The following is a 24,896-nucleotide window of genomic DNA, read 5'->3' as shown; positions in this document are numbered from 1 at the left end:
CTGAAAAGCATAATCACATAATCAAAGACATGCCTCATTTCGGTTATTCCTTTTCAATAGTTCAAAATTATCACATGCTCTGAGGTATGGTGAAGTTCTTTTATTGCATACCGTTTAGCAAAGTATTACAATACATAAGCACAATCTTAGATTAAGTACAAAGTGGATAGACGTAGTCCACTGAGACAATATACAAGTGTTGCCAGGTTCTGGAGCTATTTTCTAAGTCCATGTTCATGTTCTAGTAGCAGAAATAGGCCATTCGGCCCATCAAGTCTGCTCCACCATTCAATCATGGTTAATCTATCTTTCCCTCTCTACCACATTCTCCTATCTTCTCCCCATAACTCCTGGCACCCTTACGAATCAAGAATCTATCAATCTCCACCTTAAAAATACCCAATGACGACCTCCACAGCCGTCTGTGACAATGAATTCTACAGATTCACCACCCTCTGGCTAAAGAAATTCCTCCTCATCTCCTTTCTAAAGGTACGTCCTCTTGTACTGAGGCCTTGCCCTCTGATCCTAGACTCTCCCACTAGTGGAAACATCCTCTCCACATCCACTCTATTCAGGCCTTTCACTAATCGGTAAGTATCAATGAGGTCCCCCCTCAAGTTGCTTGATGTGCAGCTGGCCATAAAGGGCGGGGTATTGCAGGGTTGGCCTGGCCAAGCGAAGTTGTAGGTGTCCACCACTGCTATTGCACTGCTCCATGCCGCTGCAGGCCTCGTCCAGTCCATGTGCTCGGCCCCTGCTCTCATCTACCAGAAGGCACCAAATCTTGAAAATGTGCACTACCCAGACTCAGCAACACCTCAACAAGTAAATTACAAATTGTCCCTAGTGTGTGCAGGATAATGCTAACCTATGGGGTGATCGCTGGTTGGCGCAGACTCAGCGGGCCGAAGGGCCTGTTTCCACGCTGCATCTATAAAGTTTAAAGTAAAGACTTGGGTCAGCTACACTCTTCTCCTCCCCAATTGGATTGCGGGTAGATGGTGGAAAATGTGTCTCAGCGGACTCTTTTCTGATAGGTTATCTAAGCCAACACCAAATTAGAAAAAGATGAAAGTTAAAATAAACCTCCCGTTAACCAAATACACCCGGGGCACAAATTAAAAAGAGAAAGTTTGTTCTGGCAATATGACAAATGAACATAACTCTAAGTATTTAATCCACACCATTGAATTCTAATCCATTGTAATTCACATTGAGGTTCAGGGATCGATAAGATGGATTCAACTTTGGTGAATCCCTGTTGCTTTGTTATGAATTCCTGTATCGATCCTAAATAATTCTAAGTGAGATGAGGAGGGATATCTTTAGTCAGAAGGTGGTGAATCTGTGGTCATCATTGCCACGCACAACTGTGGAGGTCAATGGGTATTTTTAAGGGGGTCAAAGGTTACGGGGAGAAGGCAGGAGAATGGGGTTGAGAGGGAAAGATAGATCAGCCATGAATGAATGACAGAGTGGAGTCGATGGGCTGAATGTTCTCATTCTGCCACGATGACTCATGAACTTATGCATCTCCTTACACTCCTTCCTGCTTTTATTTCAGGTTCCATTGTTATTCAGGGAGCTCCAGAATTCAACAATCTAGCTCTCACCTCATGAAGTTGCATGTTTAGGGGGAAAACAAACAACCTGCTTCCCTGTGCCCACTTAAATGCTCATTTATTACACCCTCGCACACCATTTTCACTCCGCTTCCGTCCCCTTCTGCCTATATCTCTTCCTCCAGCAACACATCTCATTTCTCTTCTCATCTTAGAGTTTTTTTATCTTCCTTTCATTTCTGACTTTTGTCCACCCATCTGCCAATCAACCACCTGTGTCCACCTATTGCTTGCCAGGCATTATCTTACCAACCACCCCCCCCCCCCCCCCCCCGGTCTCCCCCCCCCCCCCCCCCCCCCCCCCCCCCCGCTACAATTACTCTGAAGAAGCATCCTGACCCGAAATGTCACCCATCCAGGTTTAGTTTTGTTTAGTTTATTGTTGTACACGTGAAAAGCTTTTTTGTTGCGTGTTATCCAGTCAGCAAAAAGACTACACATGATTACATTCAAACCATGCACCGTGTACAGATACAGGATCAAGGGAATAACATTTAGCGCAAGATAAAGTCCAGTAAAATCCGACTAAAGAAAGTCCAATGGTCTCCAGCAAAATAGGTGGTAGGTTAGTGCTGCCATATTTTCCAGAGATGCTGCCTGACCCGCGAAGTCACACCAGCACATTCTGCCTTCTATTGTAAAGTAGCATCTGCAGTTCCTTGTATCTCCATGTTAAGACATGCCATTCCTGAGTCACTATTTCTGTGGTCAGTTTTAATTTTCCAGCCCCCTTGCTCCATCTTGGGAAAGAAAAGTTCACTGTCCCTGTACACCCTTGACACGCTAAGGAAGCTTGTGCAATCAAAGTACATTGGATTAGAACATCGTTCCGTTCAACACAAAGGTGGTGGTTATGTATTGGGTGCAAGTCAAGCATATCGGCCCTGATAAGAAAGATGATGGACTTGGTGAAAGGCACTCTTCCATGCCTAGTGCTGTTCTGGAATTTATCAGCTTAGTCAACCTGTATTTATCAGAACTGATACTACATTACAGAGGGCACTATAACTGCAATGATAGAAAGCTGTCATAAAGCACTGTCCAGTTTGCTGGGTTGGAGAGAAGGAATGGGTGACATTTCGGGTCTGAAGAAGGGTCTCGACCCGAAACATTCCTCCTATTCAGAGGTGCTGCCTGGCCCGCTGAAGTACTCCAGTATATATATATATATATACACACTCACTTATATATGCACATACACACACACGCACAAAATCACACACATTTATATAGTGTTATCCATAGTTAAATATTGTGTTATACATTGCTGTTTTAGACTTTAGAGACACATCACCAAAACAGGATCTTTATTCTAGTTTTTTCCCCAGTGACAATTGAAATCTCCAACTGGGGTGGAACAGTGATGCCGTGGTAGAGTTGCTGCCCCACAGCGCCAGAGACCCAGGATTGACCCTGACCGTGGGTGCTGTCTGTACATAGTTTGTACGTTCTCTCTGTGACCGCGTGGGTATTCTCCGGGTGCTCCCGTTTCCTCCCACATTCCAAAGACGTGGAGGCCTGTAGGTTGGCTTTGGTAGAAATTGTAAATTGTTTTTAGTGTGCAGGATAGAGTTAATGTACGGGGGGGGGGGGATCGCTGGTCGGCATGGACTTGGTGGGCCGAAGGGCCTGATTCCATGCTGTATCTCTAAAGTCTAAAGCCTAAAGTCTGTCACTGTTCTATCATTTTTAGTTAATATGCCAGCAAAATTGCTCCATAATCTCAAATTTAATGGTCAGGAATTGCAACTCTGTGGATTTTTGCTTTAATATCACTTTCCATCCAATTCATAGACTTTACTCTCACTCGGTCCTCGTTTTAAATCCAGCTCGTGTCCACTGCATCCTTATCTCCCTTTCCTTGACAAATGAAGAGCGAATTTAATGTAGAATGGGGCACACATTGCATAAGCATTAACCTTGCATTTATTATTTTCAACATAAGCGGGCAGACGCTTAATATGTTCATGGGAAGCCTTTCCATCTGCTACGTTACTGCAGACATTAACATAACAGGGTCATTTCATGTGAATGCAAAAAGCATCAATCACTAAAATCAGCATCTCTAATCCATGGACAAGTATGAAAAATATCCTTACAAGAATCTCTGCATCCTCCATTCACATTCAGCTAGATTACGTGATTTTTGTGCATGTAATTCCGAAGATGAGAACATTTATTTCTGGTCCTCAATAGCTTTGTGGAAAACGCTGAAGAAATTGGGTTATTGATCATTTTTACTGGTTTATACACGATTATGCAGAGAGACTGTGAAACAGCTGTGGAAGAAGTTCTAATCATCCTTAGACCTTCAACATCTGGATCTTCATCTTGGGGCCCCCATCTGCAACTGGCTTCTGGGCTGTCTGTTGTGAGCCTATTTTGGGCTCTACGTCTGAGACAGGGATGTGCTGCCGTTGGAAAAGGTCCAGAGGAGATTTATGAGATTGATCCCGGGGATAATTGGGTTAACATATGATGAACGTTTGACACTGGCTGGGGTTTAGAAGGATGGGGGGGATGGGGGGACCTCATTGAAACTTACCAAATAGTGAAAGGCCTAGAAAGAGTAAATGTGGAGAGGATGTTTCCACTGGTAGGAGAGTCTCGGACCAGAGGGCCCAGCCTCAGAATAAAAGGACGTGGCTTTAAAATGGAGATGAGGAGGAATTTCTGTTCTCTCTGACCCAGGTATTGATTCTTACCCCCCTCGCCTAGTGTGCACATCTTACCTGCCACCCTTTGTCATGCCTCTCCTCTCCCAGCTTTCTTTCTCCTCCCCCCCCTTCCCCACCCTCTCAATCAGTCTGTAGAATGTAGAATAGGCCCGAAACAAAACATTATCTATCCATGTTGTGCAGAGATGCTGCCTGATGTGCTGAGCTATCAAACTTCCTTTCCCAAATGCATAGCTGTCTCTTTGGCTCATTTAATTTATTTTTACTCCCTTCTCCACCCTTTAGATATTATTGTGACGGTAGGTTTACACAACCATTTGAATATAGTCAAACACATTTCAATACAGATAAAAGTGACCTCCAAACCCGGGTAGATAAATCATAAGGTTATTTGTGTGATAAAAGTATTGTTATGCATATCTGTCCTTCCTTTACATAGTTTAGTTTAGAGATACTGTGTGGAAACAGGCTCTTCGCCCTACCGAGTCCATGCTGATCAGCGATCACCCATACACTAACACTATCCTACAGACTAGGGGCAATTTACAGAAGCCAATTAACCTACAAACCTGCACATCTTTGGAACATGGGAGGTAACCGGGACACCTGGAGAAAGCCAACAAGGCCACAGGGAGAACGTAAAATTATGTGCCGACAGTGCCCGTAGTCAGGTCCCTGGCGCTGTAAGGCAGCAATTCTACCGCTGCATCACTGTGCCACCCATCATTATTGATGCAAAGAATAGTCTGCCTTCAATCCTGTTTATTTTCCCTGTACCTATATCTATATCTGTTGTGAGACACTTTGGAACAAAAAATATCGAAAGAAAAACTTATCCATACAGCACCCGTAGTCAGGATCAAACCCGGATCTCTGAGTCTGTGAGGCAAATAATCTTCCACACCATTTGATTTATCACATTTAAAAAGCTCTTAATTTCTAAGAACTAAATAACCATTTGATCTTTCTACCACAGGTTTGAAGCTCACTTTTATTTGTGTTGAAATCTGCTTTCCAATATTAAACCCATTCTTTGGTTTTCTTCACACTTTCCAGCAGATTTTCGCATTGTACCTACATCGTAATTGTTGACCCCCCCACCCTGCGCCATTTATATGTCATGCACAAGTCTTGCAATTATGGTTTAGATTCTAACCTAACACAGTATTAGGAATCGTGAGCATCCGTGGTAATCCCAGCACTGATCTTTATGGGATTACACATCTCACCTTTTGTCAATCTGAAAAGCTCTCTCTTATCCCGCTTTTCTCTCTTGGTCGCCGAGAAATCCTGCTACATCACATTTCACACTCTGGAACCTCTTTCAAGAAATCAGTGAGCTTATTCAACCAAGAACTTCTCTTCAGAAAGCTTGTTATAGCTTTGGTTTCAAGACATCTTCTAATTTTCTTTGTCATATGAGGTAACCATTATTTTCTCCACTGATGACTGAACTGAAACTCCCACATTTCATCTCCCTCCTTCAATGCAAGTCTAATGCCAACTCTCTAACCTAAAATATAGGTTTAAGGTGAGGGGAGAAAGATTACACAGGAACCTGAGTGGCAACTTTGTAAAACGTATTTTTTGCAGGGTGTATGGAACGAGTTGTGGGGGAAAGTAGTTGAGGCAGGTACGATTATAACGTTTAAAAAACATTTGGATAGGACAGGTTTAGAGGGATATAGGCCAAACCCAGGTGGGTGGGACGAGTTGGTTGGAATGGGAAAGTTGCGCTGATGGACCTGTTTCCTCTATAACTGTTCAATATTACACCTTTTGATTACAAATTAAAACAGATTTAACAATATCTCTGCATCATCTTTCATAAGCATCTTTAAGGAATGGCATGGTGGCACAGTGGTAGAGATGCTGCCTTACAACGCCAGAGACCTGGGTTCGATCCTGACTACAGGTGCTGTCTGTACGGAGTGTGTATGACCCCTCTCTGACCATGTGGGGTTTCTCTGGGTGTTCGGTTTCGTCCCCCACTCCAAAGACGTGCATGTTTATAATCTTATTGGCTTCAGTAAAATTGTGAATTGTCCCTAGTGTGTAGGATAATATTAGCGTATTGCCGGTTGGCACAGACCTGGTGGGCTGAAAGACCTGTTTCCACAATGTATTTCTAAAGTCTATAATCTAAAGTCTAAAGCAATTTTAAAATATGTGGATGGCTGTCTATCATAGAGTCATACAGTGATACGGTGTGGAAACAGTCCCTTCGGCCCAACTTGCCCACACTGGCCAATATGTCCCGGCTAAACTAGTCCCATCTGCCCACGTTTGGTCCATATCCCTCCTAACCTGTCCTATTCAGATATCTGTCCAACTGTTTCTTAAACGTTGGGATAGTCCCAACCTCAACTACCTCCTCTGGCAGCTTGTTCCATGCACCCACCATCCTTTGTGTGAAAAAGTTACCCCTTAGATTCTTATTAAGTCTTTCCCCCTTCACCTTGAACCTAGGACCTCTGGTCCTTGATTCCCCTACTCTGGGCAAGAGACCCAATTTATTCCTCTCATGTTTTTATATACCTCTATAAGATCACCCCTCATCTTCATGCACTCCAAGGAATAGAGACCCAGCCGACTCAACCTCTCCCTATAGCTCAGATCCTCTAGTCCTGGCAACATCCTCGTAAATCTTCTCTGAACCCTGACAATATTTTTTCTTATAACACGGTGCCCAGAACTACACACAATATTCTAAATGCGGTCTCACCAACGCCTTACGCAACTGCAACATGACCTCCCAACTTCTATACTCAATACTCTGACTGATGAAGGCCAATGTGCCAAAAGCCTTTTTGACCACCTTATCTACCTGCGACTCGACCTTCAAAGGAACCATGCACCTGCACTCCCAGATCCCTCTGCTCTACAACACCACCCAGGTGCCTACCATTCACTGTGTAGGTCCTGCCCTTGTTAGACGTCCCAAAATGCAACGCTTCACATTTCTCTGTATTAAATCCCATCAATCATTCCTCAGCCCACCTGGCCAATCGATCCAGATCCTGCTGCAATCTTTCACAACCATCTTCACTATCTGCAAAACCACCCAGATTTGTATCATCTGAAAACTTGCTAATCTTACCGTGTATGTTGTCATCCGAATCATTGATGCAGATGACAAACAGTAACGGGCCCAGCACGGAACCCTGAGGCACAGCACTAGTCACAGGCCTCAAATCCGAGAAGCAACCTTCCACCATCACCCTTCTTTCCATGAAGCCAATTTTCTATCCCTTCAGCTATTTCTCCTTCGATCCTCAGTCATATCATTTTATCTGAATCTAAATCTGAACAGCTTTTATTTTGAGTAAAAAATACAAAGTGTTGGAGGGTCTCAGCAAGTCAGGCAGCATCTGTGGAGTGAGATGGACAGACAATGTTCAGGGTCAACTGTCCCCTTCAGACTGAAGGAGATGAGGTGAGGAAAGCTGGTAAAGAAAGGTGAGGGGAAGCAGGCACGGAAATCTCTATCAAAACATGCGGGGGACACAATTTCCTGGCGGCTGCGCGCGCGCATACGCACACATGCAAGGCTTCGGCCATGGATGGTAACATCGGGAGCTGACCTGGTTGATGACCGACTCCAAACTCCAGCAACAGCCGCTTCGTCCGCCCCGAATCATGGGGCTTGAATCGGCCTGTTCGCGGGGTCTTTCATCGGCCGGCGGGGGCTTCAACATCAGGAGCCTCGATCGCCTCGATCGCTTCGATGAAGCAGTTTGATTTTAAGCCGCGCCGGGCGTTGAAAGGCCCCGCGAACAGGCCGATTCAGACCTTAGAAAGCTACTGATGAAGTCCGGATTACAAAACATGGGGGGGGGGGGGTAGATTGTCCCCCACCTATCAAAACAGGGGGGGGGGGGGAACGTGTCCCCCCCTCCCAGGATTTCCGCCCCTGAGGGGAAGAGGTGGGCAAGAACTAGCAAGTGATAGGTGGATGCAGGTGAGGAGATGGTGATGAGCAAACGAGTCAGGTTGCAGAGATAGATTTAACTTCTCTTTAGTCTTTGGTGATACAGCGTGTAAACAGGCTCTTCAGCCCACTGAGTCCATGCTGACCAGCGATCACTCCGTACACTAGCCCTATCCTACAAGGGAGAGGCACCAAGCCGGGAGGTGATATGTAGAGAAGACAGAAAAGTGCAGATGGTGGGATCCGAGGGAGAGCAGGGAGAGTAGAAGTCACAAGAGGATTAGTAGAACCCGTCTGAAGAAGGGTTCTGACAGAAAAAGTCACCCAGAAATGCTGCCTGATGCGCTGAGTTCCTCCAGCATTGTGTCTATCTTCAGAGTCGAAAGAAAGGTTAGCCCAGGGTGGGTGGGAGCGGGGAATAAGGCAGTTGAGATGGGGTGAGGGGTGTTATCTGAAATTGGGGAATTCAAAGATAATGCTGATGGGGTGCAGAATATCCAAGCAGAATACAAGTTGCTGTTCTTCTGAAGAAGGTGTCCCCACCTGAAACGTCATTTTCTTCAGAGATGCTACCTGACCCGCTGAGTTACTCTGGCATTTTGTATCTATCTTTGCCCTTTTTTCAGTTTGCTTCATTCATTAGTTGGTTTATTGTTTATTGCCAAATGTACTGAGGTACAGTGAAAAGCATTTGTTGCAGGCTAACCAGTCAGCGAAAAGACTATACATGATTACAATCGAGCAGTCCACAGTCTACAGTTACATGATGAAGGGAATAACGTTTAGTGCAAAGTAAAGTCCAGTAAAGTCCAATTAAAGATAGTCAGAGGGTTTCCAGAGAGGTAGATGGTAGATCAGGGCTGCCCTCTGGTTGGTGAGAGGATGGTTCCGTTGCCTGATAACAGCTGGGAAAAAACTGTAGCTGAATCTGGAAGTGTGCATTTTCACATTTGCCTGATGGGAGAGGGGAGAAGAGGGTTGAGACTGGTCCTTAATTATGTTGGCGATCTTGCAGAGGCAGTGTGAAGTGTAGATGGAGTCAATGGAAGGGAGGTTGGCTTGTATAATGGTCTGAGCTGTGTCCATATGGAAAAACAATGCCTCTGGTAACAGTGGAGGCCGAGGATGGAAAGGAGAATTAAAACGGAGCTCCAGCGGGTCCTGGCAGACAGAGCAATATACTACCAGAAGGCAGCTACACCACACTGGCTACACACCATGCTCTTATCCTGCTGCTACTATAGAGTAAAAGGTACAGGAGTCCATTACTTTCAGGTTTAAGATTAGCTTCTTCCTATTAACTATCTTGCACACACCTAACAAAAACCATACCTCAGCACTGAACTACTTTAGAATATAGAGATACAGCGTGGAAACAGGTCCTTCGGCCCACCGTGTCTGCGAGGACCAACGAACACCCCCCCCCCCCCCACACACACACTAACACTATCTTACACACTAGGAACTATTTACAAATTTTATCAAAGCCAATTATCGTACAAACCTGTACGTCTATGGAGTGTGGGAGGAAACCGGAGAAGCTAGAGAAAACCCGCATGGTCACAAGGAGAATGCACAAACTCTGTAAAGGCAGCACACAAGGTCAGGATGGAACACAGGCCTCTAGTGCCATGAGGCTGCAATCTACTGCTGGCCACTGTGCCGTCCATTAATAAATACTGTCGACACAACCACCATAATCCACAACTACAGTGGGCTTTGTATAAGGATGTGCTATATACTTCGGCTTGCACAACTATGGGCTAGTTACCTGGCATAACTGATAACTCATTGTATTATTGTTTACTACAAACTTATTTGTTGCATTGTTGCATTTAACATGCCCATAAAGATGCAGCACGAAATAAAGTAATCGTTCCATTTCCAGTGCATAAGACAATTAAATGCTCTTAACATCATGGCTATCATTGCCTAAATACTGAAAGAATGTAGAATCGAGGAACTGCAGATGCTAGTTTACGGAAAAAAATCATAAAGTGCGAGAGTAACACAGCGGGTCTAGCAGCATCTCTGGAGAACAGGAATAGATGATGTTTCGAGTTGGGGCACTTCTTCAGACTCGTTTTAGGTCGGGACCCTACTTCAGAGTCTGAAGAAAGGTCCTGTCCCAAAACGTTACCTGTCCATGTTCTCCAGCGATGCCACACAACCCGCTAAGTTACTCCAGTCATTTATTGCCTAAATACCACTTTGATTAATCGTTTTTTTTTTAAATACTCTTCGGATTCATTCCTCAATCTCCAATCCAGTTGCAAATGTTGTTGAGTCTTTCGTATATTTCAAGGATAAAAGAAAACAACAAACCCATCTTATATCATCCATTTATAATTCAATATGATTGAGAGAACATATTTCCCCCAACTATCTCCTACTCAAAAGTCAATTACACGATTGAATTTAAAATATATATTTAAAATATTATTTCAAGTCAACCTCTTTCAAACCATTTATTCGCAAATTTCCCTACACTGTAAGTCGGTGCTGCCTCGGCACTAAATCATCTTCTTCTTGGACTGCAGCCAGAGTGAGTGGGGAAAAGGACATTATTCACCGTGCTGTTTGATTAGTACACTGTAGAGTATGAAAAGGACACAGCCAGGTAGAGTTAATCCAACACTTTGTACTGACTTTACACTTTACTTTCGGGATGCAGTGCAGAAACAGGCACTTCGGCCCACTGAGCCCATGCCATCCAGTGATCTCCCTGTATACTAGCACTATCCTGCACACTAGGGACAATTTACAATTAAGAAGCCAATCAACCTACCAATCTGTACGTCTTTGGAATTTGAGATGAAACCGGAGCACCCGAAAAACACCCACCTTGGTCACAGGGAGAACGTACAAACTCCATACAGACAGCATAGTAGCCATGATTGAACCCAGGTCTCGGACTACTGCTCACCACTGTGTCGCCCCTGTGTCACTGTATTGCTGAGTTGCTCCAGCACTTTCTGTCTTTATGCATCTGCAGTTTCTACAGTAAAGTCTGAGCATGACTCAACCAACCTCCAATATTTGTAAAATAAAATGGGTCAATTATTGACTGAATCAATGCAAAACAGGGGTGAAAAATCAATCGATTTTGCTGCTGATCGGGAAGGTGAAGAATGCTGTTTTTATGCGATAGAGCACAGGGGGAGCTGAAGCAGCTTTTATGGTGAATGAATTTGCATACATTGCTACCTTGCTAAAAATAAAAGGCTTTGAAGTTTCAACGTGCATGTAAATGTCCTGAAATCGGGGAGCAGGAGCAATTTGCTCCGTACTTACCTGCACAGCTTGGTATCGTGTCGTTCCACTGTGCCAACCCATTGAACACAGCCTGACACCGAATAGCCTTAGAGCCTTGCAGGTGATATCCCGGGTTGCACTCAAAACGGATGACGGAACCAGCGGAAAACTCAGAGCCGATTCTTCGTCCGTACCTGGGCTCAGGAACTGAGCTGCACTGGGTAGCACTGGTACGAGGGACAGCTGGAGAGGGGGAATAAAAACTTGTGGTTAATCCTCAGCAATACAACAATGGTGCCGCGGGCATTCGTCTTTAATGGGCCGGATTTTCTCCAGACTGAAGTTTTCCTTCTGATATACAAAGTGAATGTATCAATATAAATCAAGATTTGCCCTCCTAAGCTGAATGATGCAACAAAGTAAATGCATGAACAGCTTATTAATCTCCTCTCCCAGGTATATCAAATCTTGCCCTGAAGTACATATTGGTTTTTATTCACTGAGTAGTGGATATTGCATTTATTTTCTTAAATATATTCTGCAGGCATAAACAGGGAAATATTATAGATTGAAACAATCTACGATGCACATCAAATGCTTCTATTTATGAAGTAGCAGGACAAAAAAAAGGAAACATGTTACTGGCACTCTTTTGCTCATAAAATATATCAACACCGAGCTTCTCACTCCTTCTTCAATTGGTTTCTCATTATTGCCATCTGGCACTGGAGAGTTTGCTGTAGTTGTCCTTGGTTTCACCTGCAATGCACCAGTTAATGTCTTCCATGACTCTGGATCCCTCAAGGTCAGAAAGCAAGTGTGAGGTGCTGCACTTTGGGACGGAAAATGGGAGGATGAATTACAGCTGACAATGACTCGGAGAATAGGAGGGAGATCGATCGACTGATCAAATGATGCCAGAATAGCATCTGAAGAACGCAGTCAGATCTGAAGAAGGGTCTCGGCCCAAAACTTCACCAAATCCTTTTCTCCAGAGATGCTTCCTGACCCGCTGAGTTACTCCAGCATTTTGTGTCAAGTGCCAGAATAACAACCTTGCACTTAATGTCAGTAAAACCAAGGAACTGATTGTTGACTTTGGAAGAGGAAGGTCGGTGATCCACGAACCTCCCTTCATCGATGGAACGGCAGTGGAGAGAGTCAACAACTTCAAATTCTTGGGGTTGCATCTCTTTGAAAAAGTATTCTGGACCCAGCTCGCTGATGCAATCATAAGAAAAGCCATTAACACATCCACTTTCTTCGAAGATTGAGGAAATTTGGCTTGTTGCCGAACACTCTTGAAATTCTACAGGTGGACAGCGAAGAGCATATTGACCGGTTACATCTCAGCCTGGTTCGGCAACATGAAAGAAAAAGGTTGAAAAAAGTGGTGAACACTGCCCAGTCCATCACGGATTCTGACCTCCCCACCATCGAAGGGATCGACAGGAGTCACTGCCTCAATAAGGAAACCAGCATCATCAGAGACCCACACTGCCCTGGCCACACCTTCATTTCACTCCTGTCATCGTGAAGAAGGTCCAGGAGCCTGAAAACTGTAGCATCCAAGTTCAGGAGCAGCTTCTTCACGACAACCATCAGGCTATTAAACACTGCAATCTTTAAATAAGCTCTGAATTTCATAGACTTGATGGCATTGATTTTGTCTTTGCACTATTATAGTTTTTCTTATATTTACTGAAGTTTGTTTGTTGTTCATTATCGTGTTTACATCGTACTATATTTACATATCTGTTGTGCTGCTGCAAGTAGGGATGTCATTGTTCCCTTTCCGGACATATGACAATAAAACACTCTTAACTATCTTGACATGACCTTTAACATGTACTGAGGTTGACCTTAAACATGTACTGAGGGATCTTGTGGTCCTTTGTAGGTCTCTTCTTGCAAATGGCAGCACAAGTGGATAAGGTGTTAAAGAAGGCATGTGGTATGTTTGTTTACATACAGTGGCTTGCAAAAGTATTCATACCCCTTGAACTTTTCCACATTTTGTCACATTACAACCGCAAACGTAAATGTATTTTATTGGAATTTTATGTGATAGACCAACACAAAGTGGTGCATAATTGTGAAGTGGAAGGAAAATGATACATGGTACAAATAAAAAACTGAAAAGTGTGGCGTGCAAAAGTATTCAGCCCCCGAGTCAATACTTTGTAGAACCACCTTTCGCTGCAATTACAGCTGCAAGTCTTTTGGGGTATGTCTCTACCAGCTTTGCACATCTAGAGACTGAAATGTTTGCCCATTCTTCTTTGCAAAATAGCTCAAGCTCAGTCAGATTGGATGGAGAGCGTCTGTGAACAGCAATTTTCAAGTCTTGCCAGAGATTCTCAATTGGATTTAGGTCTGGACTTTGACTGGGCCATTCTAACACATGAATATGCTTTGATCTAAACCATTCCATTGTAGCTCTGGCTTTATGTTTAGGGTCGTTGTCCTGCTGGAAGGTGAACCTCTGCCCCAGTCTCAAGTCTTTTGCAGACTCTAACAGGTTTTCTTCCAAGATTGCCCTGTATTTGGCTCCATCCATCTTCCCATCAACTCTGACCAGCTTCCCTATCCCTGCTGAAGAAAAGCATCCCCACAGCATGATGCTGCCACCACCATGTTTCACAGTGGGGATGGTGTGTTCAGGGTGATGTGCAGTGTTAGTTTTACGCCACACATAGCGTTTTGCATTTAGGCCAAAAACTTCAATTTTGGTCTCATCTGACCAGAGCACCTTCCTCCACATGTTTGCTGTGTCCCCCACATGGCTTGTGGCAAACTGCAAACGGGACTTCTTATGGCTTTATTTCAACAATGGCTTTCTTCTTGCCACTCTTCCATAAAGGCCCGATTTGTGGAGTGCACGACTAATAGTTGTCCTGTGGACAGATTCTCCCACCTGAGCTGTGGATCTCTGCAGCTCCTCCAGAGTTACCATGGGCCTCTTGGCTGCTTCTCTGATCAATGCTCTCCTTGCCCGGCCTGTCAGTTTAGGTGGACGGCCATGTCTTGGTAGGTTTGCAGTTGTGCCATACTCTTTCCATTTTCGGATGATGGATTGAACACTGCTCCATGAATTGTTCAAAGCTTGGGATATTTTTTTATAACCTAACCCTGCTTTAAACTTCTCCACAACTTTATCCCTGACCTGTCTGGTGTATTCCTTGGGCTTCATGATGCTGTTTGTTCACTAATGTTCTCTAACAAACCTCTGAGGCCTTCACAGAACAGCTGTATTTATACTGAGATTAGATAACACACAAGTGGACTCTATTTACTAATTAGGTGACTTCTGAAGGCAATTGGTTGCACTGGATTTTATTTAGGGGTATCAGAGTAAAGGGGGCTGAAGACTTTTGCACGCCACACTTTTCAGTTTTTTATTTGTAAACAAATTTGAAGACCATGTATCATTTTCCTTCCACTTCACAATTATGCACCACTTTGTGTTGGTCTATCACATAAAATCCCAATAAAATACATTTACGTTTGTGGTTGTAACGTGACAAAATGTGGAAAAGTTCAAGGGGTATGAATACTTTTGCAAGCCACTGTAGGTCAGAGCACAGAGCAATGAGTCAGGTAGTCGTGATGCAGCTTTATAAGACTTTTGTTTGGAGTATTGCATGCAGTTTTGGTCACCTCATAGAAACATAGAAATTAGGTGCAGGAGTAGGCCATTCGGCCCTTCGAGCCTGCACTGCCATTCAATATGATCATGGCTGATCATCCAACTCAGTATCCCGTACCTGCCTTCTCTCCATATCCTCTGATCCCCTTAGCCACAAGGGCCGCATCTAACTCCCTCTTAAATATAGCCAATGAACTGGCCTCGACTACCCTCTGTGGCAGAGAGTTCCAGAGATTCACCACTCTCTGTGTGAAAAAAGTTCTTTTCATCTCGGTTTTAAAGGATTTCCCCCTTATCCTTAAGCTGTGACCCCTTGTCCTGGACTTCCCCAACATCGGGAGCAATCTTCCTGCATCATAATGGGAAGGATGTGGAGGTTCTGGAAAGGGTGCAGAGGAGGTTTACCAGAATGATGCCTGGATTACAAGGATACAAAGGACATTTATTATCACATACACCAATTGGTGGAGTTAAATTTGACTTGCCATTGCAGCACACGAATAAAGATAAGACACAATATGGAAAATGGTGAAATCATTGGACAAAGTCAGCATGGATTTATGAAAGGTAAATCATGTCTGACGAATCCTATAGAATATTTCAAGGATGTAACTAGTAGAGTGGATAAGGGAGAACCAGTGGAAGTGTTATATCTGGACTTTCAGAAGGCTTTCGACAAGGTCCCACATAAGAGATTAGTATGCAAACTTAAAGCACACGGTATTGGGGGTTCAGTATTAATGTGGATAGAGAACTGGCTGGCAGACAGGAAGCAATGAGTAGGAGTAAACGGGTCCTTTTCAGAATGGCAGGCAGTGACTAGTGGGGTACCGCAAGGCTCAGTGCTGGGACCCCAGCTATTTACAATATATATTAATGATTTGGACGAGGGAATTGAATGCAACATCTCCAAGTTTGCGGATGACACGAAGCTGGGGGGGCAGTGTTAGCTGTGAGGAGGACTCTAGGAGGCTGCAAGGTGACTTGGATAGGTTGGGTGAGTGGGCAAATGCATGGCAGATGCAGTATAATGTGGATAAATGTGAGGTTATCCACTTTGGTGGCAAGAACAGGAAAGTAGACTATTATCTGAATGGTGGCCGATTAGGAAAAGGGGAGATGCAACGAGACCTGGGTGTCATGGTACACCAGTCATTGAAAGTAGGCATGCAGGTGCAGCAGGCAGTGAAGAAAGCGAATGGTATGTTAGCATTCATAGCAAAAGGATTTGAGTATAGGAGTAGGGAGGTTCTGCTGCATTTGTACAGGGTCTTGTTGAGACCACACCTGGAATATTGTGTACAGTTTTGGTCTCCAAATCTGAGGAAAGACATTATTGCCATAGAGGGAGTACAGAGAAGGTTCACCAGACTGATTCCTGGGATGGCAGGACTTTCATATGAAGAAAGACTGGATAGACTCGGCTTGTACTCGCTAGAATTTAAAAGATTGAGGTGGGATCTTATAGAAACTTACAAAATTCTTAAGGGGTTGGACAGGCTAGATGCAGGAAGATTGTTCCCGATGTTGGGGAAATCCAGATCACGGGGTCACAGTTTAAGGATAAGGGGGAAGACTTTTAGGACCGAGATGAGAAAAACATTTTTCACACAGAGTGGTGAATCTGTGGAATTCTCTGCCACAGAAGATAGTTGAGGCCAGTTCATTGGCTATATTTAAGAGGGAGTTAGATGTGGTCCTTGTGGCTAAAGGGATCAGGGGGTATGGAGAGAAGGCAGGTACAGGATACAGGGTTGGATGATCAGCCATGATCATATTGAAAGGCGGTGGAGGCTCGAAGGGCCGAATGGCCTACTCCTGCATCTATTTTCTATGTTTCTTTTTTTTTTCTTTTTTTTTTTTCTTTTTTTTTTTCTATGTTTCTAAAGAATTTAACAATAAACATGGTTCCCACTGTGGGGGGTGGCAGCAAAGTCCAGTCCCGTCCCCTTTTCGGGCCTATTGTGACCTCCACAGTCGACGCTATGGCAGCCCGATGCTTCAGGCCCTCTTGCCGGGAAGATGGAACTCCGGCGTTGGGTGAACACTCCTCAGCGGCTTGGAATGTCTGGAGCGGCCGCTCCCTCCCCGGAGACCACGGCTCCCGAAGTCCTCAGGCCGCACTGGTTGGAGCTCTGACTCTGGCGATCTCGATCCCAGGTTCCGTGATGTTCCAAACCCAGCACCGCCCACGGCCGGACGCCCGCAGCCACAGCTCCTCAGTCGGCGGTCACAGTACTCCGGAGCCCACCGGCCGGTCACGACAGGAATTGCTGCTCCAGTCCGATGGTAGGCCGTGAGGAAGGGGCGAAGAAGCAGCTCGGAGGGAAGCCACCTCTCCAACCAGGTAGGGACTAGGAAATAAAGTTTCCCCCACCCACCACATAAAAAACTAGAAGACCTCCAAAACAAAGTTAACTTTTAACTCACTAAAAATGTAAAAAAGGGTGACAGGACTAACAGCTGCTGGCAGGGCAGCCATACTCGACGGCGCCCCCTTGGTTGAGGGGGTGTTAGTCCCAGGGAGAGGTTGCACAGGCTTGAATTTTTTTTTCTGGAATGCCGAAGGTTTCGGGGAAACCGAATAGAAATACATAAAAGTATGAGAGGCACAGATAGACTGTCTGAAACTTTTCCTGGAATCGAAATATCAAGTAATATAGGGCATAGATTTAAGGTGAGAGGGGCAATGTTTCAGGAAGATGTGCAGGGCAAGTTTTTAATTTAGAGTTAGTGGTGAGTGCCTTGGGCTCAGCAAGACAAACTAATAAATCATGAGGCCTCTGATTCACGGTTGCAAGGACCTAGCATGAAGATAATCAGATACAGAAGCTTGACAGCCTGCAGCACCAGACACAGGAACAACTTCTACTCCTATATTAACAGGCTTCTGAACAGTCCTTCCATTAGCTAGGATACTGTCCAATTCACCTCAACCCCACTGTTGACATTGAACTTTGTCTCTGGTCCAGGTGCGCTAACTCCCCTCTCCCTCCGAGCAAAAGGTATAGTGGTGTGAAAACGCACACCTCCAGATTCAGGAACAGTTTCTTCACAGCTGTTATCAGACAACTGAGCCATCCTATCACAACCAGAGAGCAATGCTGAACTACTATCTACCTCATTGGTGACCCTTGGTCGGACTTTGCTGGTTTTACCTTGCACTAAACGTCATGTGTCTATACACTGCAAGTGGATCGATTGTGATCATGTATTGTCTTTCTGCTGACTGGACAGCATGCAGCAAAAGCTTCTCACGGTACCACAGTACACGTGACGATAAACTGAACTGAACTGAACTAAAATATTGTCACCTCTATTTTGCACCCTTTGCTATTCCTGCAGTACTTGACTTTGGCTCGATTGCATCTATGTATAGTAATATTTGTTTTGATTAGATGGCATGCAAAACAAAGCTTTTACCTCGGTACACATGGCAATAATAAACCTAAGAAAGACACGAAATGCTGAAGTAAATCAGCGGGGCAGGCAGCATCTCTGGAGAATCGTGGAAAAATGACATTTCGGGTCGGGACCATTCTTCAGACTCACCTTTCAGGTTGGGACCCTTCTTCAGACTTGTGTTTTGGGGCGGGACACTTCTTCAGACTGACTGATAAAGCTGGCCAATCCGGAAAATCGAGTCTGAAAGATCCCGGCTCAAAACACCACCTACCCCTGTTCTCCAGAGATGCTGCCTGCCCCGCTGAGTTACTCCAGCACTTTGTGTCTTTTAATGGTATAAGCCAGCATCAGCAGATCCTTGTTAATAAATAATAAACCTAAACCTAAAATATATGAATCTTTTCTTTCTCCGAGACGTTCAAGACTCGTTCTGTACCTAATGTAACAAATAACCCAGGTTCCCAGCAATGAACCCCTAGTTCCAAAACCAAAGCCAAAGCCAACTGTTGTTTGTGGACTAGGGTAGAAGTACGGGCTTATTGGTTATATGCAGAGAATAAGATCAGCGGACTTTACCTTAGGTTGCGTGTCCAGAACAGGAGGTGGCACAGTGGTGCAGCGGGTGGAGCTGTTGCCTCACAGCGCTGGAGACCCAGGTTTGATCTTGACTACAGGGAATGTCAGTACGGAGTTTGTATGGTCTCTATGTGACTGAGTTGGCTTTCCCCTGGGTGCTCCGGTTTCTTCCCACACTCCAAAGCCATGCAGTTTTGTAAGTTAATTGGCTATTGAAAATCTGTAACCATCTCTAGTGTGTGTAGGATAGTGCTAGGATAGTACAGGGTGATCGCTGATTGGTATGGACTCGGTGGGCCGAAGGGCCTGTACAGTTTCCACGCTGTATCTCGACTAAAGTGAAGCACATATATACTCTTCAGAAGTAAGTAGGCTGGAGGAAAGGGGAAGGCTGGGAAATGGAGCCGCTGAGCTCACTCAGAACTAACTACTCCAGGAATGATGGCGATGGGACTGGAGCAAGAATTACAACTACATAAGTAAACAAGACTCAGGGCAAGTTACCAGCAAGGGACCTTGCAGATGTAAAGAAAGAGGCACCTTTCATGTGGACATGTTTAACCTCAACATTTACACTGCGAGAGCTTTTCCAAATAGATCACAGCTGAAGTGCATGAAATTTATTTTCTCTAAAAGGGCAATTGCACAGTGGTGGGCAAGGAGCGGGACTAATTGTATTGCTTCTTTAAACTGCTGGTAAACACACTGGGTCAAACAATTTTCTTTTGCACTGCACAATTCTGTGCTGCAAATAATTTTCACTGAGCTAGACACATTTTTCCCAGGAAATGTGTCTATTAAATTCTCGTGGGTAAATAGAGGTGCCGTGGTAAATAGATAGTTCAGTATGGCTTACAGCTGCGTTAGTTCATGCAGAAAGGACATTGGTAAACCAATGTTGCAGAAACAAGGAACTGCAGATGTTGATTTACAAAACAAGACATAACGTGCTGGAGTAACTCCGCAGGTCAGACAGCATTTCTCGAGAACATGGATAGGTAACGATACGAGTCAGGATCCTTCTTCGGACTTCAAGTTTCAGGGTGAAAAATCAAGTTTAAGAGGCTTTTTGACAGATATACAGGAAATCAAGGGACTTGGATCATGTGCAGCCAGATGAGATATGTTTATGTCGGCATCACGTTCAGCACAGACATTGTGGGCCGAAGGGCCTGTTCCTGTGCTGTACTTTTCTGTGTTCTGATTAAATTGGATAGTGAACTGAATAAACATTGTTGCTTAATAAACATTTAAGCCAGGGTCATAGGGCAGGAATATGGAAGGAAGGGACAGGGCAAGGGAAATAGCATTGAAATGTCAAGCGGGGAAGATGTGACAAATAAAACTCCCAGGATGCACCTCGCGGTGGCAGAAGGGTAGTGGGAAGCGCTGTGGAGCCAAACGATTGGCGGGCCGCCGAGAGAAGAGGGACCAGGCTGGGGGGGGGGGGGGCAACACAGAGTACAAAGAGGGGCCCAATGGGGAAGGGGGGGGGGGGGCCGAGAGCCAAGAGGCTCAGTGGGGTGGGGGCCACAGAGGACAAAGGGGGACCCGGCGAGGAGCCACGGTGAGAAGATAAGAATGTACCAAGAATTTCTAAAACTTTGTTGGCACCAGAAACGTAGCGACTCTTTGTGTACTGTCCAGGTGAGGTCTGCTGTATGATTTTACCGGGTTGTATATAATAAACAAAGAATCTCACTATTCACCTCGATACATGTGACAAAAAAAAGTATAATTGAATTAATTGAATGGAATTGAATTGAATGAAAATATATAAAGTAAAGAGAGCCAACATAACGGGGGTCAGATAAATAGTTGAGCTTTTGTCTTCCTTTGCTGGGCAGAGGTCGGTGGCAAGGCCATTGTTAATGTCCACCATTCACTTGAGTTAGAGTTAGACTTAGAATTAGGGCCTTCATTAGGTGGCGTTAAGCCACATCTCTCTGGAAACGGTTCCAATCTTCTGATGAAAGTTCTCCCTCACTGATTTTGGAGTGGATTTAGAACAAGGGACAGTGAAGGATTAGAGATGGTACACAAAATTGCTGGAGAAACTCAGCGGGTGCAGCAGCATCTATGGAGCGAAGGAAATAGGCGACGTTTCGGGCCGAAACCCTTCTTCAGAGAGATGTTTGCTGAGTTAGAAATGTCTGCAGCTTTAGGGAGAACTCACAGACCATGGCAATCCCTGGAAAAGCCTGGATATGGTGGATGTGGAGTGGATGTTGCCTCTGCTGGAAGAGTCCAGGACCAGAGGGCACAGCCTCAGAATAAAAGGAAATACCTTTTGAAGTACCTTTCGTCAGAGGGTGGGTGAATCTGTGGAATTCTTTGCCACAGACAGCTGTGGAGGCCAAGTCAATGGATATTTTTAACGCAAAGATTGGTCAGCCATGATCATGGGCAGAAATTAGGGCCCATGTTTTGAGAGGTGGGGGACAATCCCCCCCATGTTTTGTGTCGAGGCGATCGAGGCTCCAGATGTTGAAGCCCCTGCTGGGCCATGGTAGATCCCGCGGACGATTTTAAGCTGCGCCGGGCGATGAAAGGCCCTGCAAAAAGGCTGATTCAAGCCCCACGATTTGGGATGGAAGCTGCTGCTGTTGTTGCTGGAGCTCCCGAAAGCCGGTCACCAACCAGGGACCTGCGAGCTCCCAATGTTACCGTCCACAGGGCCCGCGGCCTAAGCCTTCGAAGCCGAGTCGCAGCGGCAACGCCACCACAGCCTCCGAAGTCAGCCAGCTCCATGATGTTAAGTCCACAGGCTCTGTGACCGGAGCCATCAAGGTCTATTCCAGTTGGAGGCCGCTAGCTCCACGATGTTAGGCCTCAGAGCAAGTATATATTTATTTTAATTGACACCACTTTTGCCCTTCTTTCACTGTCTCTCAAGTCTTCCCCAGGCCCCAGGATCATTACAGTGTGTGTGTGTGTGTGTGTGTGTGTGTGTGTGTGTGTGTGTGTGTGTGTGTGTGTGTGTGTGTGTGTGTGTGTGTGTGTGTGTGTGTGTGTGTGCGTGGGGGGGGGGGTGAGGGAGGAGATAAAAGGAGGGGGGAAAGGGCGGAGATACAATGAGATACAATATGGAAACAGGCCCTTCGGCCCACCCATTCCAGCGATTGCCCCGTACACTAGCACTATCCTGCACACCAGGGACAATCTACCATTTACAGAAGCCAATTGTCCTGCACGTCTTTGGGGTGTGGGAGAAAATAAGAGCACCCATTGAAATCCCACGAGGTCACAGGGAGAACGCACAAATTCCGTACGGCCAGCACCCTAAAGTCAGTATTGAACCCGGGTCTCAGGCGCTCAGGCTCTATCGCTGCGCCACCGTGCCGCCCATATTAATTATAATTTAATTTACAATTTTACGCCCATACGTCACTAATTAAACAGGCTTGGAGAATAGGTTTAAGATCACGAGCAAAACCAGTGGAAATTGGTCACATTAATAACTCCTATAAATCTTCTGAGTCAATGAATGTGACAGGTTGGGTACAATTTCTCATGCAGGGTCTTGGAAGGATGCAACCTTTATCTGCCAGCGCTCTGCTGAATGAAACCTCCTAACTGGTACAAATTAGATTGTTATAAAGGTCACACTTCTCAATTTCGGTGGAGGTGGCCACGAGTAGACAGAACCAGGGACAAAATAAAAATAAAATGCTGTGTTTTGACAGCAATTATTCTTCCCTATCTTGCAGTTAATGCAACGTACTGCAGTGATATAAAACTGAAATCAGTGCAGCGTAAAAGCGAATGCCAAATAAGGTCAGCCTGGAATGGGAAGCAATAAATAAAATGATCGAATTTACAGGGCAGATTATTGCTTTCGTTCATTGTTCACCAGCTATCCCCAAAGACATTTATAAGACTTTACTGGCAACCCGGTAGGTAGGTGCAATAATTCCTTCCTGCACATTTTTTGCAAGAAACTGTAAAATTAGGTGGATGGAATCATAAACGGCTCAGAAATCCACCCTTGTTAATGAGGATGTACGGACAATGACATTTTTAGTAGTTTAGTTCAACTTATTCTTATTGTCATGTGTATGAGATACAGTGAAAGGCTTTTATGGTGCGAGCTTTGATCCCCCCCCTCTCTCCCTCCTACTGCAAATATTGTGAAGAAGGGTCCTGACCCGAAATGTGACCTGTACCGAGGTACAGTGAAAAACTTTTTGTTGCGTGCTATCCATTCAGCAGAAAGACAATACATGATTACGATCAAGCCGTCTGCTGCCTAAAGATAAAGGATAAAGGGAATACATTTAATGCAAAGTCCAGTAAAGTCTGATAGTCCAAGAGTCTCCAACAAGGTTGATGGTAAGTCAGGACCACTCTCTAGTTGGTGATAGGATGGTTCAGTTGCCTGATGACAAGTGGGAACTGTTTTTCCACTTCCATTATTTCTTGTTCCTAAACATTTGTTATGATCCAAGTACAAACAATTGAAGCACAATCAGTAACTCATGATGCAGCTCTATAGGACTTTGGCTAGGCCGCAATGGAGCATTCCCCACAGTTCCTGTTGCCCCATTATAGGAAGGATGTGGAGGCTTTGGAGAGGGTGCAGAGGAGGTTTACCAGAATGTTGCCTGGATTAGAGGCTTCAATTCCAGGGAGCGGTTGGACAGACTTGGATTGTTTTCCCTGGAACATCGGAGGTTCAAGAAAGACTTGATATACCATAGGTCTATCAAATTATGAGAGGCATAGATTTGGTAGACAGTCAGAACCTTTTCCCCAGAGTGGAAATGACCAACACTAGAGTGTGTTGCTATAAAGTGAGAGGGGGAAACTTTAAAGGAGATGTGTGGGGCACATTTGTTTTACACAGGGTGGAGGGCACCTGGAATGTTTTGCAAAGTGGAGGCAGATACAATAGTGTTGTGTAAGAGGCTTTTGGATGGACACATGGGATTGCAGTGAATAAAGGGATATGGATCATATACAGGCAGACAAAATCAGTTTAACTTGGCGTCATGTTTGGCAAAGACATTGTGGGCTGAAGAGCCAGTTCCTGTGCTGTACTGTTCTACACTCTATGTAATTGTAGTTGCAGCAGCCCAGGTATCTCTTGAGCCAAACCTCCTCTGCTGGAAGGACAACCAAGTTGCAGCAGTGGACACCCATCTCAGCACAAGCTCCAAGCTGCAACTGTATAGCTTACATCATATGTGCATGAGTGTGCATGGAATCCGAATGGGATCGGACAGTTGCTAAGCTAATGGCAGAACTAGGAATGTTTGATTGAAAAACACTGACACTTTGGCCGCCTGAGTCCACGCCCACCATCCATTCACACCAGTTCTATGTTATTCCACTGTCGCATCCACTCCCTACACACAACGGGCAATTTACAGAGGCCAATTAACCTACAAACATACAAGTCTTTGGAATGTGGGAGGAAACCGGAGCACCCGGAGAAAACCCACATGGTCACAGGGAGGACATGCTAACTCTGTACAGACAGCACCCAAGGTCATGATCAGATCCAGGTGTCTGGTGCTGAGGCAGCTGCTCAAACAGCATTGACACTACTGCTGAAGTTGAGAGCTTGTTTCTCTTTCTTCTTTGTTTGTATCTTAGTGGCTGAAGTTGCGGGTTTGGGAAGTGCTGTTGGAGTAGCCTTGGCAAGTTAAGGTCTCATCTGCTCTTGTACTTGACTGGTCACGAGAAGTTGATCAGTTCATAAGGTCCAGGAGTAGAATTAGGCCATTTGACCCATCAAGTCTTTTCCCCCATTCAATCTTTCCCTCTCAACCCCA

General features: G+C 45.0%; 1 protein-coding gene across 1 annotated transcript in view; it reads right to left on the bottom strand.

Annotated features, from left to right (window-relative positions):
• Window positions 1-24,896, bottom strand: part of csmd1 (CUB and Sushi multiple domains 1) — a 501,649-nt gene that overhangs the window by 303,003 nt on the left and 173,750 nt on the right. The window contains exon 23 of the mRNA XM_033020497.1: window positions 11,529-11,732. Coding sequence (XP_032876388.1) covers window positions 11,529-11,732 — 204 coding nt within the window. The remainder of the gene's footprint in view (window positions 1-11,528; window positions 11,733-24,896) is intronic.

The sequence above is a fragment of the Amblyraja radiata genome, chromosome 5 (genome assembly GCF_010909765.2).
Source record: "Amblyraja radiata isolate CabotCenter1 chromosome 5, sAmbRad1.1.pri, whole genome shotgun sequence".
NCBI classification, from domain to species: domain Eukaryota; kingdom Metazoa; phylum Chordata; class Chondrichthyes; order Rajiformes; family Rajidae; genus Amblyraja; species Amblyraja radiata.
This window is presented reverse-complemented; position numbering and strand designations above follow the sequence as displayed.